We start from the raw sequence: 20,361 nt of genomic DNA on the forward strand, positions 1-20,361 counted from the left end.
TAGGGAAAGTCTCTTGCTTAAACAAGCCCATTTCAAGTGTTAGTGTCTTGGGGCCTGCTATCCAAGTGGTTTTCATTTTTTGTGCAAATTTATTCTTCATTTTTATGAGTACTGTTTCCCTTGCCTTGAGTCCCTCATGTTGAGGGGGAGTGTTTTCTGAGAAGCTGCTTTTTCTTGCGTCTTGTTTCCTTCATTTTGTTTCCCTGAAAGATGATCGCGTTTAAATTTTCTGCACATAGCTCTACTCTCAAGCGCTGTGTTCTTAAAGGACGCTTTAGCTGGAGTGCATTAATGTAGTATTCAATAATTTACAGAAAGAGGAAGACTGCTTCTTACGTTGTGTTAAAACTGCCATGGGATGGTTGTTCTCCTGATGGTTTTGTGTTTGAAAGGCAGGTTTATTACCTCTTTGATGTACATTTGCATTTAGTATCGTTTTTGTCTTTTCCCTTCTTTGTCCATGCTTTAGTAATTGATGAAAGGACGAATGGGGAGTCTGCCCTTCTGCGCCCTTTGCTTCCTGCCATGAGCCCTCCAGAGAGCGTGGCTTCTTATGAAGATGATTTTGCCTCGTTGCAGGGAAGTAGCACTTCAGCAGACAAAAAGATTGCACATGACCTCAGGTAACTGTGTCACATTTCTTGTAAAAATTAATTAATACTAGTCAAAGTGTGAGGTATTTCCTTAGGACATTGCAGTTAATGGAGCAACCAGCGTGGTTATGACGTGGTTATAATCTAATAAAGATTAGAGTCAAGGATTCCTCTTCTCTGTCTAATTTTTGTTCTTCTTTGTTCTGGCAGGTAGCTTTAGGCAAGGTTCTTACACTTTGTAGTCAGGTGAAAATTAGGTCTCCCAAGTGTTAGAATACCTTCAGTAGTTCAAAATTTTGTAATTCCTTTCAGGAAGGGTTCTGTAATGGGTCTAATCTAAACCCCCTTTTTTGTAATGAGATATATTTGCCTCTTTTGGCCACGAGTACTGTGTTTATACTGGTGATACTTTACCTCAGAAGGAAGGAGGGAAGGTAAAAGGCACTTTGCATGCTGAAAATGTTGCCTGCAAAAAGTGCTTTCTTTCTGATTAAACTTCTTGATGGGTATTCTGTTGGTATTATTTAGTGTATGATGCATTACCCCTTATTTGCACACCTTTTCTAATCCTTTGTTGAAAATCACTCGTATCTCTGTCCCTTTATTGATGATATCTATAAGCCCAGAGGTGACCTAAAATACAGTCATTTGGAGTCATGATGTTCAAGTCTGTAGTCAAGTAGCTCTTATGAGTTAGGATTGGAAAGGATGATTGTTACCATCTTTCACTGTTTCATACTATCCAAAGTGTGTTTCAATCTGTTCAATATCATGTCAAACCTCGTACTGTTTTAGCTGTCGTTGGTTTTAATCTCAAAATCAGTGCTTTTCAAGATGGGCTGATTAGTGCAGTTTCAGCCATCTGTCTAAAGCAAGGTGGATCTCTTGTGGGAGTTGGAAGTCCTTAGTTAATCACTGTCGGTGTGCTCCTTTTTAGTCTTGCTGGCAGCAGTAATTCAAGCATTCAGGAAGAAGTTCCTAGTAGGAAGTCTCCTCATGAACCTCGATCTGTAGATCTTGCTTCTCAGCATTCACCTGGACCACGGTCTGCAGCATCTTATCGCTCATCTGCTTCCTCTAAAAGGAGAGGGAAAAAGGAACGTAAGTGCAGTACTTCACTGTAGGGTATTGCAGGGTTTTTTTAGTAGATTTTAGGGTTTTCTTGATGGGAAAATTTCAGTCTTTCTACGTATCTAGAAACTATAATACTGATAAGAGGATTTATTTATTCCTCCAGTGATTCCTTCATAAATTCTCTTCAACTCTGATTAATCTCTGACCGTAAAATACAGTTGTCTGAAATTAAACAGGCAAGAGGTTAACAGTATTGAAAATGTTTCCTTTCCTGAATCAGCCTCCTAATAAATCAGTTAATCTAATCAGGGAACTGTCCTCGGATTCTATACTGAGGCAACTCCAACAGACTGCTGAGAAATCTGAGTTATGGCCACATATATGAAGGCAGCAATAAGTTTTCATAGTGCACAAGTTAATTAAACACTTCTTCCTACAGTAACTTGTACGTTACAAAAGCATGAAGAAACTGGCTAGTTGATACACTCTTGCTGCATAAGCAATGGGTGACATCAGGGAAAGCTAGTTTTAAAGTCAGTAAAAGCATGAGAAAAATAAAATTGGGCATTCCAAACTATCTCTCCTCCTATTTATTTCAAAATTCTCCAGCTTAGAAAGCTGGGCTTTATTCTAACTACCAGAACTGAAGAGTCAGATGCTTATTTTCTTTCTTTAAACTGCTAGTGTGCTGAGATGAAAGCTGAGTGACAGTTCTGATGACAGTGGACACAATACGCAGCAGAGAACTTAATCTCCTGTAGGAAGTTGCCAAATTTACATTTCTTGCTTGGTGAATTTATAGACTTGTAACTTAAGGGCATCTTTAAGTGGGAAAAAAAGTTCTCAATTATTTGTTTTGGGGTTTTTAATGTTATGTCCATAGCAAACAAACTTTTGGCAATGTTGTTGCTTCTTAGGGTTGGACTCTTTCAGTGGAAGTTCTCACCACTTTCCGGTGGAAGAAGAAAAAACACTCTCTGAATTAGAGTGGGGATCCCAAGAGACAAAGAAGTCCTTGACAAGTAGCAGGATTTCCAGTAAAGATACTGAGCAGAACCCAGATACAGACAGCACATTAGAAAACTTGTCTGGACACTCCTTAATGAGGTAACGTGAACCTTATGAGACTGTATGCAAATATAACTGAGCGTGGTAGTGTTATGGCATGTTGACACGAGTGGCCTTGTCTTTGGATATGTGAACGGAAGGTGACCGAAATGATCAGATGTAGTAGTGTGGGCATACAGAAAACGTTTTTTTTTTTCCCCCCTATATTTTAAATATGAAAGCCCAAAGTCTCTTACTCATTCTGTCTGGATATAGAGCAGTTCTGAGTTAGTGATTTATATTGGTGACTGTCACCAATATCCACTATGGGGTTTGAAAGGGCCTGTGACCTCCTAAGGTGTGCCAAGTAAAGCAGAACGACCTCCTAAGGGATTTAAGCAGCCACTGTTAAGCCTCTTTGGCTTATTGAAATTGGAATAGTCAGTTTAAGGAGTGTCTGCATAATTTTCTCTGTGTTTGGGAAGTGATGTCTTCAACTGTCTCCTAAGAAACACTTCCATGGTTTTTTCCTGTGTAAGATAAGTTCAGGGCAGTGGCTTATCACATTCAGTTGCATCCATACGCTGATAATAAACTGTTCACTTCATAAAAGTACTGTTCATCGTATTCTGATATCAAAATATTGCCCTGATTTCCTGGGAGTAAAGCGAAGTTCTTCAGTCAGACTCTCAAAGCAGATGTGAAAATGCATGCGCAGGTGAGTGCATCCTGACTTTCTTATGCCGGGTTCCTAACAGGAGGCATTTAAACTGCTTGTCTGGCCACGTAGATGCTATATTTTGGTTTGGTTTGGAGTTTTTTGTTTTGTTTTTTTTTTAGGTTTTTTGTTGGTGAGTGTGCTATCTAGGTTTAGTACTTGGGGGAAAAACAGGGTGCTCTAGAAACTTAATGTAGGTGCAAAAAATGGGATGTAGGTACAAACCGCATCTCATGAGGCCATTTCCTAACGGCAGACTGTGGCTGTGCAAACCAGAAAACCGCTTTCTGTGGATCCGTTTGGTGTATATAAGTGGAAGAACTAGGTTATTGCTTTAGTGCCTCATCAAATGGCTGGACTTTGGAGCATATTGACTCCTTTCTTTTCTTGTTCCACTCTCAGTTTCTCAGATAAGGGAAGATCCCAGAAGACGCCGACATCTTCCCCATCACCTGGTTCCCAAAAAATGTTGCAGTTTGATTCTATAGGCAACACAGCAGAAAGAGTCAAGTCACCTGCTGGCTTTTCTGGCAGCGCAGCGTCAGGGCTAAAGCCTAACATCGCCTTCTCCGACTTGAGTCTGGGACCTAGCAGGTCTGTAGCAGGAGCAGCCTCGGCAAGCGGTGAGTCGCTTTGTTAAAACCGCACTAATCCCAGCGCAGCTGTTTGGGTGTTCTTTGTTTTTTGATGTGGGGCACTAAAGTCTCTGGAGTTGACCGGTAAGTCTCGTCCCGCAGGATGCATGCGCTTCTCCCCTGCTGGCCTTCAGCACCGTTTGTCGGCAGAACTGAACTACCTCAGTGCTATCGAGGAGTCTTTGCGGCTGCTTTCGGATGTAGAACGAGTACGAGGCATCTCACTTGTCCAGCAGGAGAGCGTCGCTTTGGCTCAGGTTCTAAAGGTAACAGAAAAATACTTTCTTGTCTTAACCTTCCTTTTTTTTTTATTTTGCAAGAAAATAAATCGAATTAGGGCAAGTTATGCTTTGGTTAGAAATGCAGAGATACTGTAATGGGTATGATGGAACATCTCCGATCATGTTCATTTTTTAGGATTAATGTCCATTCTTCTCTAATTTTAAGTTGACAACCAAAGAACTGCTGAGTCTAGAATCTGTATCATTAATATACCGTTGACTGGAATCACTGCTTTGGTTGTGTACTTCAGTAAAATCAAAACTTGGTTCTTTGCTGGGTTTGATGCTGGGTCCCAGTGCCATGCAGCGTAATTGTCCAGGCTGGATCATCTGTCTCATTCCATAAAAAGGGTATTTCTGGTTGAAATTTCCTGATGCTGACAAGATTGCTTATTCTAGTTTGTTGAATTAATTGGTCTGTTTAATCCTCTGTCTTTCCATGGTGTAAGAGAACTGGGAATGTGCATTGTCTACTTAAAAAGGGAGAGGGTCGGTTGGTAGGCTGAAGATTTTACTTTAGCAGAAGAGGCATCACCAGCTGAGTAGATCTAGATCTTTCGGAGGTAGTTGCAGCCAGGGACTAAGGTAGAAAAGGTCTTCACTTGTAACTTGCGTGAATAAAACTTGTTTTCCTGATCTGTAGGCACAGCAGCAGCGCCACGAACGGGACTTAGCTCTTCTGAAACTCAAGGCCGAACAAGAAGCTTTAGAAAGTCAAAGACAGTTGGACGAGGCAAGGCAGAAGGCAGCTCAGGTAATGCTGCCCTTCAAAAAATGTGGAGTGTGTAAGAGGCAAAATGCTGTAAGTAAATCCGTGCCTGTGAGTATTCTTACTTTGAAGCCGTGAACTTACAAAGTGGTGGAGGGGTTTAATATAGCTGAAAAAAGCTCTTAGGGGCCAGTTTGAAACTTTGTTCCCCAGGATTTTAAGAAATAAAACTGTGATTATTCTAGCCGGCAAACTGTGAAGGGCTGAACAGGCTGTGTTTTCTGCACAGGTCCATGCGGAGTCCCTGCAGCATGTGGTCCAGTCACGGCAGGAGGCTGTACAGGAGTCCCCGTGCAAGGCTGCGGCCAAGCAGGCAGAAGCTGCGCTCCTCGGTGCAGATGCAGCTCACCAGGTCCGCGAGGTGAGCTCCTGAGGGACAGGAAAAAGCTGTTTGAATTTCAGTATTCTGTTAAATCCTTTTTTGCCTCTAGGCTGTTGTCTGTTCAGCGTCATCCTCAGTGCAACTTCTTCACCTTCATAAGGTGACAAATGATGGGACTTTAAAGGAGCTTTTCTGGCATCGTCACGTAGAAGTCAGTCAGCAGCCCTAAATCCCTCTTCACTGTTCTTATGATCTTTCAGTTAATGAACTGTTAAGAACTTTGTTCCTCCTGGAGAGACTGATGATAGCGAACACAACATCTTTAATTTGCAAGAGCTGCGCTCCATCAGGGATTATTCTGTACCTGCTTCATACGCCAGTTAAACCAGAAAAGCAGGGAATTTGCAATTTTGCTTACTTTTGAAGGCAGGAGACTCCAAATAATAAAAAAAGAGAGGGTAGGATCTTCAACAGAGATTTTATCTTGCAGTTTTTTCTTTTTCTGAGTCACTTTTCTTCTTGTGGCACCCAGAATTTTTATCAGTTTTTCAGTTTTTATACTGACTAATCCCAATGCGTGGCAGCTGTTTCACACATAGGTAAGAAAGACAGTAACCAAAAAACGTTTTTGCTTCTTCATAGTTTAGCAGTCACAGTGACTGTGGATTATGGGTACGGAGTGGAGTGTGGAAAGCGAATGGGTATGAACATAACTTCCTTCACAGCTTATTCACATGCTGGTGCTCAGCAAGGCTGATGGGTATATGGGACTGCAGAATAAATCTGATATACTTGTTCTGGGCTTCGCCAAATATGTGAAGTTTAAATAATTTTTGAATAGACAAGAATGGGTTAAGTTAAAGGAGCAGAAAAGCTCGGGCATCTCAGCTACAGGCAGTGTGGATCGCAGGTAGAGCAATCTTGGATAAAAACACACATTTGTAGTTCATAGAGCCAAAGTGAGTGAAAACCAATTCAGAAACAAGGTAGAAGAAACAAAGACAGTGTTTATTTGACGTAGGATTTTAATCTCTGGTCTTACTCTAAGTCGGAGAGTAAGAGGTGCTACTGGAGCATGTCTTGTTTCTGGTCAGGTACACAGTGACTGCCAGACATTAAAAAGGAGAAGTTCATGAGTATCCACTTAATGCCACCAATTCTACACCTGGCAGTTTGTGTAATACTGAAACTTTAAACCTCTTGCTTCCTTTGAAGTGGAAATAATATTTCTTGCTCTTTGGCAAGATGCACTTTCACATGAAAAAGAAATCATTGTTTCTGGCTGTTTTGTTTTGTTTTTAATGAATTGTAATGGTAAGTCTGGAATGTTTTATTATATGGGGACCGTTCTGTTGATCAGAGTTTGCTTAAGTGGATCAGAATAAGCAGTGTCTTGCACATCTGCAGTTTCACGTCAGTAATTGCACTTCATGTAAAGAATATGTATTGACAGAGCAATATGTACTTTTTACAACCAGAATTGGTAAGGATGTGTTTACAAACCATCTCAAAACCACATCTTAGACGTTACTCACAGCCTGTGAGGATGTCTGTCATCTCTTTCAAAAACTTTTTGATGCTAACAAGCTCATTGTATTCCTTTGTTTTTTATTGTACTCAGATGACGGAGTTAGCACGGTCCCAGATCTCGGACACTGTCAGCGCTCCAGCTGCTCCGGCCACCACCTTGTTTGACCACCAGCGGCAGCATCATTCAGAGTTCATGAACCAACTGAGAGCCCGAACGGATGCAAACAGGTTTTCCCTAATGTTTCACATCTTGGGAAGGGGGAAGTAAGATAGCTAGGTTTTGTTTCACCTACTCTTGAAAATTGTAAGATATCATAATGAGTGAGCATTGAAAAAGAATTTAGATTCCATCCTTATGCCCTAAATAGCATACCCCAAAGGTGACATTAACTGGTTATGTGAAGCTCTATACAGAGAGTAGGAAAAGATGCTCTAAATGTTTTCTGGGATGATTTAACTACTCTGAGTGGTCTTTTCAGAAATTTTAACTGTTGCTACCTCTAGAAAGTCCTCCAGGACTCCCGTTCTTGGCAGGCCCCGGCCGCCCCATGCCCGGGTCTGTGATGTCTGGAGGTAGAGCAGTGACTCTTTCACTGGCTCCCCCCTTGCCGTGGGGAAGGAGCTTGCGTGCCCTTGTGAGGTTGAGAGCTGTGCTGGTGGTGGCATGTGCCTCCGGTGGGGTCTCCCAAGCCAGACAGGTCTCGGCTGAAGGGTCAGACAAAGTGTGTCCACGGGCAGGATGGGCTCACTAGCCTTCGGGCACCATCCTAGGAGAAGGACAACTCTGACTCCAGTCCTGTGCAGATGGAGCTCGTTTAGCCTTGTAAGGCATCCATCATCTAAGAGAAGGCCACTCTGCCCAAACCTACGACCCGAGGACTTCGCTGTCACCGTCCAAGCTCGCTGGGCCCTGGCAGATGAACCTCAGGTGTAAAGGGTGGAGCCGGTTCCGCGCACGCTGCGCCTCACCTAAAAAACCCACCGCGCAGCCCCGAAGGGTGCACTCATCGCTTGCAGTGAGCGTGGGAAAAGCCCTTCCCAGATCTTCACTCGCAAAGCCAAGCCATGATGACCTCTAGAAAACTCATGAAAGCTTGTGAAAACTGTATTAGTCTTTGGTTTAAGACAACACAGATTTACCCAAAACGCTTCTCTTTCTCAGGAAATGCGAGTCTGCTGCCATGTCACAGGGTAAAGAGGAGAAAGCTGAATCAAAACAAACATACTCGCCCATGTTTGATAGTTATTCAGAGTCCTCAAGATCAAAGGTTCATGATCAGAGGTAAGAAGAGTTTAGATTACGCAGGGGTTTTTTTACTATAAATAAAAACTAAAGTACAAAGGAATATCGTGATATTTCCTTCAATTTTTTTAAAAGGAGGGGAAGTCAGTATTAATCCTCAAACAAGGTATATCTTTCCTATATGCCAGACCTCGGCAGCTTAGATGCCTACCAGAATTTGCTTTGCCTTTAGCTAAAATCCTACTGTGCTGTGGTTCACAGTGTAATAGTATATTGTGTGTTAATATCTTCAGTTTTGAATTTGCGCTGTTTGTTCCATTTGGCTACTTTTCTCTTTCCTAACTTGAGAAAATTGACTTCCACAACTGCTTTCACATTCAGCTGAACTAGCAAGAGTCTAGCAAGCAGGTGAATGGAAATGGTTATTCTCCTCTGTTCAGTTCTGTGAGGCTGTATCTGGCACAGAGTGTCCATTTTGCAGCTGCTCAGTAAAGGCAAGACTTGAACACGCTGACTAACACCACTGACACACAGTCTAGGGTGCTTGGGAGGCTGGAGTACATGATGTAAATGAGAGGCTGAAGGAACTGAGCTAACTTAACCTAGAAAAGAGGCGGCTAAGGGGACAGGGCTCTAGTTGCAGTATCCTAAAGGTGTGTCGTTAGGGAACACAAGGCTAGACTCGTCTTGGAGGTGCACAGTGAGATGACAAAAGGAAGCGGTGACAGACTGCAGAATGGGGAAAGTAATTAAAACCAAAAATGCTTCCTGAGAGTGGTCAAACACTGGAATGAGCATGTAGGGAGGTTGTGGGATCCTTTGTCCTTGCAGGTGTTCAGAACTTGGCCTGGACTTGACTTTGGTTGAATGAAATACCTTCAGAAATTGTTGAGCTGAAATTGTGCTGATTTCTGTGCTGTGGCCTGCTTGCATGCTTCTATTGCATACACCTTTGTAGCCTAAAAGTCACTTTGAGTCTCTGTTTATCTTTTCCGCTGTCCTAAATGTTTGCTTTTTACACTCATCTCATTTTGCTCTGTGTCTTTTTGAAATGGGCTAGAACACAGACTGAAGCGAGTGTTGTGAAAACGCAGTGCAGGGATCTGTAGCAGTGCCTGCTGTAATGTGCGGTGTTTTCTGCTCTGTTCTTTGGGTATCTGGCCATTTTGTCAGGGGTTTTGTTTTCACTGTTGCTTTGCACTGGCTTGAGATTATACATGAAGTGCCTGGGGTGCTGCTTGCCTGAGGTTTGGAATTGACTCGTTTCTGAAGTTACTTTTCAGCATCTTGCCGTGTTTAATACTGGATTTTAGCTTTTTGTTTCCCGTTCACCGGTGTGATCTAGTTAGGTCCCATGAAGTTTCTCACAGCCCCTCTCTGATCTTGACCAGGTGGAATGACTTTGTCTTCCGTATTTCTTCTAATTTAAAACAGTATCACTGTCTCCCTCATCCTTTTAAAAACAGTAAGGAGAGATGTTGCAGTCATCAATACTCGTTGCCAGGTAGAGGTGTGTGTGCCTACAAACCACTTGCATTCTGAGGCAGAATAAAAGTAAGCTCTGCTGTCAATCAGCAGCTTGATGAGGCTTGGAATTTTAAAGCAGCCAAGCTGCATTTTACAAGCAAGACCAAACGTGCTGCCTGTCAATTATTGCTGGGATGTTAGTCACGGTGTGTACGGTAATAATGTAATATAAATATTTTGAAATGTGCAAAGTGTTTGAAAAGAAAAATGATCTCTTGATTACACAGTAGCACCAGCAGCCGCCAAGAGAGTCCTTCAGTTCCATCTTCTAAGGAGAACGAGAAGAAGCTTTCCCGTCGTGAGAAGATAACTAGCAGTATTGAAGAGCAGGCTCATACTGCTGTGGACGATTACTTGCCGAGTGATAGTATTTTATCCCTTCCAGATGAAAAAGGTTAGCTGTATTGTTTGTATTGGATGAATCGGAGGGAGGGAGGAAGGGAGGGAATTAGGTGCTGTTTCAGAATGAGTTTCTGAAATAAGTGAGGTGTTATGTGTGAGGAGAGCTGAGCCCCAGGTGATTCGGTAGCCTCTTAAGAGGTAACAGAGGATGTGCACAGTCATATGGGAACCTTAGAAATTCTGCGCCTCAGAGTCTGAGCCGTTCTGATTTGTGCTGTGTTAGCTGTAGCCAGATGTTCATTTGCTGAATATACAGGCTGAACCCCGAATGGTTTAGCAGCCCCTATACCTGTGTACAGAAGACTATTAGGTCTTTTTAAGCTAGACAACACTATTTCATGACCTAACTCAAGGTCACTCATTTTTAAACGTCCTTTTTTCTACATTATAGAAGTTATCTCCCTGTCTTTCCTGCTTCCTATCTTAACCGAGATGAGACAAAGTAAAACAGCGTTCGTGTTACGTACCTAAGCATAAAACCACTTCCCTGATTTCTCCCTCAGATTCTGCTTCTGTTGCAACAGAGTATTCCCTGAAATTTGATGAGTCCATGACAGAGGATGAGATTGAAGAAAAGTCTTTTCGGTCTTTGCTGCCCTCTGAGAGTCATCGAAGAAATAACTTGGAGAAGAAACGGGGTAATCGCGATGATTCTGATGAGGAGGTCTCCCCAGAAAAAACAGCTCTGTCATCTATCAAGGTAGGTCAGGCATTCATAGTTAAGGTAAATTAACTGAACTGAAATGGTTAAGCTGATGAGCTTCAAGTTGAGCCATTCTTAGTTGTAGCTGCAAACTTCAGGGTTCTTTTCCTCCCTGTGGTTCTTTGAGCATCTCAAAACATAGTTGTATAAATCACGCTGCGTATCGCTGCTGTACAAGTGCAATGACTTGACTCGTGGAACAGTCCATCCAGGCCTCTACCTGTTCTCTTGTGGCTTTAGAGGAGTGACTTTTTGAGGTAGGTTATAAAAGCACAGCAGATTAAGTCTTCCTACTATGACTACACACACAGCCAAGAAGTGCAAGAGGATGTCTCATCTCCGTGGCCCAAGAGGGGACATCCCAAAGCAGCCTAGGGCAGAAAAAGGTGATCTGCACAAAACTCGGAATAAAACCAGCTTCCTTCTTACCTCTGTTTTTGTGTGTGTGCGTATTTGCGTACACACACTCACGCTCCATAGTGGAAAAAAGCTTTGGATTTTCTGCATCATCAAGTCATGCCAGATTTGTCTTGCCTTCTAGGAGCTAAGCATGCCATTCTCAGGGGGGCAAGACAGTTTCTCTAAATTTACCATGGAGATGGTAAGACAGTACATGAAAGAGGAGGAAATGCGAGCAGCTCATCAGTCCTCACTGCTTCGGCTCCGGGAGAAGGCTCTGAAAGAAAAGACCAAGGCTGAGTTGGCTTGGCTGGAACACCAGAAGAAGTAAGGCAACTCTGGGTATACACTGTTGCTGATTGACCATTTTCTTGTACTTGAATTTTTTTGTAAGTTTTTGGTTCCACCCACCCCTCCCTCATTAAATATCAATGGTTGAACCAATCTTCTGACATCAGTAATCAGTACTAATGTTCTTGTCATTTGGAGAGCACAGAAGCCAGTGTGTAAGTGTGCTTTGATTATATTGGATGTGGTTCGGTAAGAGAGAATTTCACTAAAACAGTAGAACATCAGATGGTTTTTTGTCAGTCAGAGAAGGGAATTCCCAACCGTTACTCTGCAAATCTTAATTCAAGAAGCTATAAAACTGTCAAACACTTAGATTTCTATTTGCTTGATGTCTCTCTGTGGTCATTTTGTTTGACTCGCGCTATGTTTTGTTAATCTGGACACGTGTTGTCCTTAAAGATTTGTTTCCGGTCCAAGATATGCTTTGTCCTGGAATGCTGCTTGAGGTACCTAGTGGTACCTCTAAACAGGGGTGCCCAGATTTAGTCAGTAATACTTCTCCATGGTCACTCTCTGCCGGAGAGTACCGCTGTTTACCAGGCATCATCTTCTAGTACCTTGTTGTTGTGGATTTGACATAAAATTGTGAGGTAGTGACTCGAGTATCCTTCCTTTTGTTTTTCTGAAATGGTGCGAGTGCATTGCAGAGCTTCTGCCCATTTGTGGGAGATCTGGTATTTCCTGCGCTGGCCTTTTAACTGTGCGCCTCCGAGTAAACAGTACAAAATATTCCACTATAGAGCGTGCTGATGGTTACGTACAGGCATGTACTCTCCTGCAGGTTAGGAAAAGTAAACTTCTTGAGTAAAAGGCTCATTGATGTCATCTTACTTACTCCTTCCTTCCAATTTATTTGCAGGCATTTGCGGGACAAGGGAGAGGATGATAAGATGCCTCCTATTCGAAAGAGGCAGCGTGGTCTGCTGCTGAGATTACAGCAGGAAAAGGTAACTGATGCCCTCTAGGAAACTCCCGGTGAGCCCCCTCTGTAGCCATTGAATGTTTCAGACACCGTGAAAGCTGGGGCTTGAGAAAACTCCCTGTCAGGCTTTGGGATAGGAAGCCAGCAGTATCTCTTACCGCTAAGATTTATTTGCATTGTGGTCATATTTAACACTCTGTTTAAAAGGGTCCTTCTGTATCAGTAGTCTCACTGGCTGAGACTCGGCTGTGTGGATTGATCTCCTGTTCTTTGCTGCTGAAATCCAGGCTGATTACTTTGTCGTGTAATTTAAAGTAGCGTAGAAAAGACTGGTTTCCTGTTTGGGTGACTGAATTCTAGTTGTGGGGTTTTTTGGTGGTTTGTTTTTTTTCCCTAGATAGTTAAGTTATGGAGAGAAAGGGTTTACTAACCCTTTAGTCACTTCTAACCCACAGCGTGGACACTGTGGCAGCATTAGAATGTGTCGAGAGCTGTCTGTCACAGTTCTTACGCTTCATCTTTTATACCTAAAAGGCAGAAATTAAGCGTCTTCAGGAGGCTAACAAGGCCGCTCGGAAGGAGAGACAACTGATCCTTAAACAGCAGGCGGAAATAGAACGAATCCGTCAGACCACGATGAAACTGCAGGAAAAACTGAAGTCTGCAGGAGAAAACAAGCTGGTAAGTGTTCAGTGCGGAAGCTGGAGTCTTCCCTCTTGGGCCATGCAGCTGGTATTTGACCAGTGTTTATAGCAATGAAAAGCTACTAAAACTGGACCTATCACTTGAAGTTCTGTCTGTCTCACATCTTTATCTCAGCAGTTTTCTGTTTTAATTTCTTCAAAGTGTTGTTTAAGGAAGTGCATTTGGAGAAGTTATAAAATGTTGTATTTCATCTGGGCAGTAGACGGTGTTTGTTAATTGTCAAGCTTGACTTCTCAGTGACTTTGGGAATGACAGGTTTTTGATGCTTAGATCTCTGCAGCTCTGATTTTGTTTATTTGTCAGACCGCAAAGTCCTAATTGTCAGCGCTACACCCAAAACTGGTTGCTTTGTGTGTGCATTAGTGTTCCTTGCATCTGCTTTGTGAGATGGCAGGGTGGGGCTTTGGTAACTGTCTGCCTCCTTACTAAGTTTTGAGGAGACACAAGTTCGATAATAGTAGTGTAGAAAAGATTGGTTTCCTGTTTGGGTGACTGAATTCTAGTTGTGGGGTTTTTTGGTGGTTTGGTTTTTTTCCCTAGGTAGTTAAATTATGGAGAGAAAGGGTTTACTAAAAAACTTTGTGTCAAATGAAGTGAGAAAATGAAGTTAAATCTGCAGGTGGACAGGCTTATCTGAGGTAGTATTTGATATAATCTGGTGAGAAGTAAACTAAATTAACACAATCTTTAAAAAGATTGTAGAATAACTTTTCTTACTTTTAACGTTGCTTTTTTTTTTTATTTTACCACGATTGCAGGAACTCCACAGCGAGGATGACATCAAGCAGAGCAACGGTTCCAGTCCTCTTCCAACTGATGCAGAAACACGCAGCCCTTCCCCAATCTCAATCTCCAGCAGTGAGACTAGTAGCATTATGCAGAAACTTAAAAAAATGCGCAGCAGAATGGATGAGAAGTAACTATTTTATTTTTTTTTTCTTATGCAAGTATAGAAATAGAACAAGTGGGTTTGGCCAGCATCCAGCCTAAAAATGGCCATCAGAAAAATCAGAGGTATTGATACCACATACATCTTCATCTGAGTCGCCTGAAAAGTAGCTGAATGGAAGCAACAGTATAAATGTATTAATCTTGGCATGTAAAATTCTAAAAGCTACCAATCATGCACGAATATCGAGTTTCAAACTTTGTTACCTGGCGTGGTTGAGTTTTTAATGTAGAAGATTGGTTTTAGTATTCTTCGTACTTCGATAGAGTCGATAAAAGCACATCAGGTTGAGAGAGGTTGGTGTTTGTACGTACAGGGAACTTGGACAGGCTCTAGCTTGAGGGTCCGTCTTGTCAGGGTTCCTCTTGCAGTGAGAGACCTGAAGCTAAACGGTCAAAATGGTGCCTGTATTTGGTACCCCCTTTTTTGATTTAAAGGGGAAAAACATAGGGAGTGAGTCTCTGGGGTTACAATACCAATTTTTATCTTGAAGCCTAAGTTATACATAGCAGTAGTCTAATGCAAGAAGTAGTGACTGAGTTTGAGGTCTGGCTCACAGGAAGTCATTGAGCTCGTCAGGCACATGATTTCTTCTACCTTATTATCCAGCTGCTGAATTTCAATTCTAATTCCATTAAAATCAGCTACGGATGAGTTCTGTAAGTATTTTCTTCATTAATGGAGGCCAGGCAGTTCGTTCTTTTGCTCTTGTGTGGTCCACAGGTTGGAAGAAACCTGAAACCGGTTGTTAGTCTTCAGAGGAAGTGATGCAGTAAATGTGCAGTTTCTGGGTCTGAAAACTAAGACTGAACCTATCAATTTCCCCTGTTAAATGGTTTTGAATAAAAAAATTGTTTCTGCATCTTTTCAGTGTAGGAGTTAACTTTTGTCTGCACTAAACACCCCAAATGCTTTACCAGCCTGTGCTCATTAGTTTGAACCCTTAAATTCATCTTTGAGACTGATCTATTATAAGTCTGGCCTCTGCCAATTACTGCAAGAAATAGTCTTTGCTTAAACAATTTTTTTCACCTTAAAACCAAGGGAACACAATATTTTAGTCCACGTGGGTGATTTTTGTAACGTTTTTTCTCTTGAGACTCACTCCTAACACAGATGGAAAAAGCAGCAAAAAGCAGGCGCTGCCGTTTGTAAAGGCAAGCTGTCTGTCCCTCCGCAGCACCCTCTTCGCTGGTAATCATTGGAGAAGCACCTTTCCCACACTTGCTGTATCCCTGTGAAGATAAAACTCAGTAGTAGCAAGTGAGGATTTGGTGTAAGTAGGAGAAAAGCCCAAACCACGTTCTAGTTATGTGGTGTTCATGTTCTGCCCTGAATTGATTGCGATTTTATTCAGACTCTTCTGGTAGGTAAACCGAACAGTCAAGATCACAAATGATTTCAAGTTTCTGCAGTGTCGTATTTCCAAAACTAAGTTCTCCGCACGCCAGCTCATGTGCAAACCTCCCCGCCGCTGCAGCAGGAAACGGGTACACGTGCCTTTTGAGGCTGGTCAATGGCTCCAGGTGGGGACTTGAAAAGGATGTGCTCTGTAGGTCATGTCAGCTTCTGATGTTTCAAGAAAACACGATTTTTTCCTCCAATCCTGTTTTTTTGTTGAAAAGAGGGTCTTTATCTTTTTTTTCACCTGAGATTCAACATGCAACATTTCAAACGGTGATACAAAACCAAGTTACAGGTTATGGATCTGGAGATACATTATTAATACTGTAAGAGATGGCAAATAGCCTTGTGCATTCAAGACTTCTTTTGCCACTTTTTATCAGGGAGTAGTTCTGTCAATATTGTTTTTTAAAATCTTATTTTTTCAAAGCACCTTCATTTCTAAGCAACACTTAATGACTGCAGAAAAAAATTTATATATTAATAAATATTCTTACTGTAACAAGGCATAGTAGTAGATAAAAAGTATATTCTATCCTTAAAGATATTTTTAATCATCACTCCAAAACATTGCTCACCTGGCGAATACTTTTCAGAAGGTGGATAGAAGGATTTGAGCTGAAGCTATTGCTTTTAGCTGGAACAAGTAGCAATTTTGTGTGTGTAATGTATGTGATTGTGTATTTTTGTTTTTATGGTTTTGTCTTGGATTGCTATGTCTGTTCAAAGGAATTAGGGTTTTGTGCGAACGTAAATGATTCTCTAGAGCTTGATCTTCCTGATTGCATAGCTCCGGCTCACCTTTTGCACGTATTTTATAGTGATAGCAGTGCTTATTGATTGAAAAATGGTGCCAAGTTGGTATCTTTTTTTATGTCCTGATTTGTAAAACACACGAGAATAATGCTAACTGAGGAAGATGTTTAGTTTGGGGTGTAATCTAGGAAGCTGCCATTTGGAAGGAGTCAGTCAGGTTGCAGGATACAGCAAAAGGAAAGAAGCCGAATGATGAGTGAAGTGCAAAGGAACTAGAGGAAGGAGTCGGGAAAGCCTGCTATGCTGGGTTTGCTGTTCTCCACAGCACGGCGGAAATCCTTTGGCTTCCTTACTCATGAGACAGCTTCGCTACTTCTGCTAAAAGGGGAATGAAAGCATAGTTCTGTTTTAATTTTAATTGATGAGTCTGTGTCGCCTGCATGTGAACAGGAGCATGCTCTGTCAAAGAGAATTAACCACTTCCCCTTGCGGTCCTTGCATATGCAACTTTAATGATAATCTGTGCAATAGGAGAACTGAATAAGTGCTGATTTTCTTTTGCTTTTCCTTAACATGCTTCTTAGCTTGCATCGTAGTTGATAGAGCTATATGGAACATGGTATTTTTCTATAAACGTGATAATTCATTAGGAATCAGCTCGAAACGGTTATTCATTAGGAAATACATTTTAAGTACAGCTATGAGTTTATGTAGATTTTTAAAGACAATAGATGTTATCCTTCTGCAGCTAGTACTTCCAACAAAAGAGGCAGTACATGAGTATTCTGAGACCAAGCCTGTACTTTGTTCCAAAAGCCCAAAATAGCAGCTAGAAGCTGAATTACAGCTATATCTCAGACTTTTCCTGGAATTGCTTATGTTTTAATCTCTTTTTTTTTTTTTCTTTCACTGGTGCTTACCTTCACAGAAGCAATTTTACTGAGGTTTTCGCCAGGTGAAAGAAAATGTGGTTAAAGTTTCCAACCAGCAAAGCCAGCGAGCTCTTTAATGCTAACAATATTCTCTGTTGAGAGTTAGAATAGCAGGAGTTGCAGAAAGGTCAGGTTGAGATACAGTAACTGGTGCATGTGGAAGTCGGCATCAAAGTAATTAATAAAACTCCTTCCAAAAGAAAAATACAGCAGTGTAACAGTAGCATGCCTTTAATTATCAGGAAATGAAGTGTTTAAATGTATGTGTTCTATTACCTCCTGCGTAACAGTGTATCGTTTTTTTCTACTTCAAATGTTGGGTAATAACTATATGATGTTAAGTGCAATTGATTTTAAAGTTCTTTGCTAGATGCTATCCTTTTCTCGTTCTTTCTGCCTTTTTTGCTTTCTTAGCTTTAAACTCTTCCTCCTTATTTTGTAGACACTGCTCTCCTGTTCACTACTTCTTCTCTGTCTTTACGTCTCACCACTGGGCCTCTCTCAGTGTCTGTTTTCCCAATCTACACCCCAAATTCCAGCTGTATATCTACAACCAATTGGTCAGGTAACTGCATCTTTTTCAAGTGATAGACTCTTTGATAGAGCATGCTCTGTTCAGTCCTAGCAAGTCAACAAGAGGTTATTCATCAGTGACCACTTCCCTCACTGTTCCCTGATCTTTATTAGTGACGGTGGGATTGGGTGCACCCTCAGCAGCTTTGTGGACAACACCTGAGTGGCGCGGTTGATTTGCTAGAGGGAAGGGATGCCAGGGAGATCCAGGGAGATCTCGTCAGGCTTGAGGAGTGGGCCAGTGTGAACCTCATGAAGTTCAACAGGGCCAAGTGCAAGGTCCTGCGCCTGGGTTGGTGCAACCCCTGGTATCAGTATAGGGGGTCCTGGGAATACTGGTGGTTAAAAAATTGGGTACGAGCCAGCAATGTGCAATTGCAGCCCAGAAAGCCAGCCGTATCCTGGGCTGCATGAAAAGCAACATGGCCAGCAGGTTGAGGGAGGTGATGCTCCCCCTCTGCCCCACTCCGGTCAGATGCCACGTGAAGTCTTGCATCCAGCTCTGGGGCCTCCAGTGTAAGGAAGTCATACACCTGCTCAAACAGGTCCAGAGGCCACAAAAGAGATCAGAGGGCTGGAACACAACCCTGTTATGAGAAAAGGCTGACAGAGTTGGGGTTGTTCTGCCTAGAGGAGGCTCTGGAGAGAACTTATTGTGGCTTTTCACTATATTGAGTAAGTGTGCTTATAAGCAAAATGGAGAGAGACACCTTTCACCGGGACCTGTTGCTGTAGGGGTGATGGTCTCCAACTCGAAGAGGATAGGTACAGATTAAATATCAGGATGAATTTTTTTACAGTGAGGGTGGTGAGGCACTGGAACAGGCTGCCCGGAGAAGCTGCGAATGGCCCATCCCTGGCAGTGCTCCAGGGCAGCTTGGCCAGGGCTCTGAGCAACCTGCTCTGGTGGAAGGTGTCCCTGCCCATGGCAGATGGGTTGGACTGGATGATCTTTGAGGTCCCCTCCAACCCAAACCAGCCTGTGATTCTAATCTCTTGCTCCTACCGTGTTCTGAGTGGCAGACAGCCAGTTAACTTTGCTCTCACTGCCTGGTCACTACCTCAGAAGAGCTGCTGAAACTGTCTAGTTTGGGCTTGAAGTCAGTGTATATTGGATATAAATGTACAAGTACAGGTTAGAGCAGCAGGTTCATGCTTCTGGAATGCATGGGTAAAATGTGTGAGTCTTTGGAATTATGCTGGTGTAATCTGAGTGCTGCTGCTTCCTCTTCGCTCCCCCAGATTTCCAGCTTCAGGATGCCAGATGTGGCTTTGCATTTTTTCTGTGAAGGTGCCTCTGCTTTTGAGGATCAGTGTGTGCCCTTGGTGTTGCAACTGGAACCCTCTAGACTGCAGTAAATATTAAGGCAGTGTGTGTGCTAGCTTGTGGCTCTGACCTTTTAAACCCCAGGGTTATAAAAGGGTCCGCATCTTCAGCCATGCTCCTTAAATCCTTCTCTTCCTACAGGTTGAATGAACCCTCTGTCCCTCCCATCACTCCTTTTGACTTACCTTTCCCATGAAGTAGTCTTTGTGTGGTGACTGGTTTCGTGGTCGTTTAGTTGATTCTCCTCCTGTTTGTGGTCATCTGGGTTACTTCATTTGCCCTCTGCTTTTAAGGAGTCTTGCTCTTTGGAACCCATTTATTTCAGCCTTTCCCTTGCATTTTATTTCCACTGGACTTGCCTCCCTCAAGATTCAGTAAATTGTGAAAGAAACGTTCTGATGAAATCAAACAGTGAGTGAAGGAAGAAGAAAAAGGTACCTTTTGCATTGAGAACACTGTAACAGTGACCTCCATAACGAGTTCCAAATCCATGATCTGCTAGACTGATTGGAACTGATGTGTGTGTGGAGGTAGGAGCTGATACATCTGACAGTGCTGGTGAAAGGCACAACGTAAGCATGACCGTCCATGTTGTGATTATAATGCAATTACTGTGGGTGGTCCAGTTCCTTAGCGTTATTAATCTGTCAGTTTTGCCTAAGTACGTGATGTTTGTCTATACAAGTGATTAAAATAGTGCACAAAATCATGGAATTGGTCAGCTTGAAGGTGGCAGGTGTTCCAGAGACTCCGAGATGCTTCTGGTTATCACCTGCCCTTGTTTTGCCCGTAGGAAATAAGATTGTGGGCATGTCTTACTGGCTTCTCAGACTTGTATCTTTACATGGTAACTTGTCCACCTTATCTCTTAGAGGAGGATTTCTCTGAATCTTAACCTTTCTGATCAACTGCCAGCTCACTTTTCCAGGGAACAGAATGAATGTGAAGTTGAGCAAGTAAGAAATGTCCCTTAGCAGGCTCGACTTGCAGATTAGCTAGCTGGTCATTCCAGCCTCTGTAAATAGAAGGGTTTTTTGAAACATGAGAGATAAAAAAGCACAAATTAAATTATTATCTGCTTTGCAGCTTAAAAACTTGGATGCCAAGTGTTTGGGATGGCTTGAAAATTACAAATTATAATGGCATTTGCAAGGCTAAGTATCCGGGAGTCTTTGAAGGCTGCCGTTTAGGTCAGCCTG

The 20,361-nt window shown here is 42.4% G+C and overlaps 1 protein-coding gene across 1 annotated transcript in view; it reads left to right on the forward strand.

Annotated features, from left to right (window-relative positions):
- CEP350 (centrosomal protein 350kDa) overlaps window positions 1-20,361 on the forward strand; it is a 60,764-nt gene that overhangs the window by 19,483 nt on the left and 20,920 nt on the right. Inside the window, 15 exon segments of the mRNA XM_010141938.1 lie at window positions 470-623; window positions 1,531-1,700; window positions 2,585-2,774; window positions 3,835-4,030; window positions 4,145-4,333; window positions 4,992-5,102; window positions 5,347-5,478; window positions 7,061-7,197; window positions 8,132-8,260; window positions 9,970-10,133; window positions 10,645-10,841; window positions 11,386-11,570; window positions 12,454-12,541; window positions 13,051-13,197; window positions 13,980-14,137. Coding sequence (XP_010140240.1) covers window positions 470-623; window positions 1,531-1,700; window positions 2,585-2,774; window positions 3,835-4,030; window positions 4,145-4,333; window positions 4,992-5,102; window positions 5,347-5,478; window positions 7,061-7,197; window positions 8,132-8,260; window positions 9,970-10,133; window positions 10,645-10,841; window positions 11,386-11,570; window positions 12,454-12,541; window positions 13,051-13,197; window positions 13,980-14,137 — 2,347 coding nt within the window.

The sequence above is a fragment of the Buceros rhinoceros genome, unplaced genomic scaffold, assembly GCF_000710305.1.
Source record: "Buceros rhinoceros silvestris isolate BGI_N320 unplaced genomic scaffold, ASM71030v1 scaffold12008, whole genome shotgun sequence".
NCBI lineage: Eukaryota > Metazoa > Chordata > Aves > Bucerotiformes > Bucerotidae > Buceros > Buceros rhinoceros.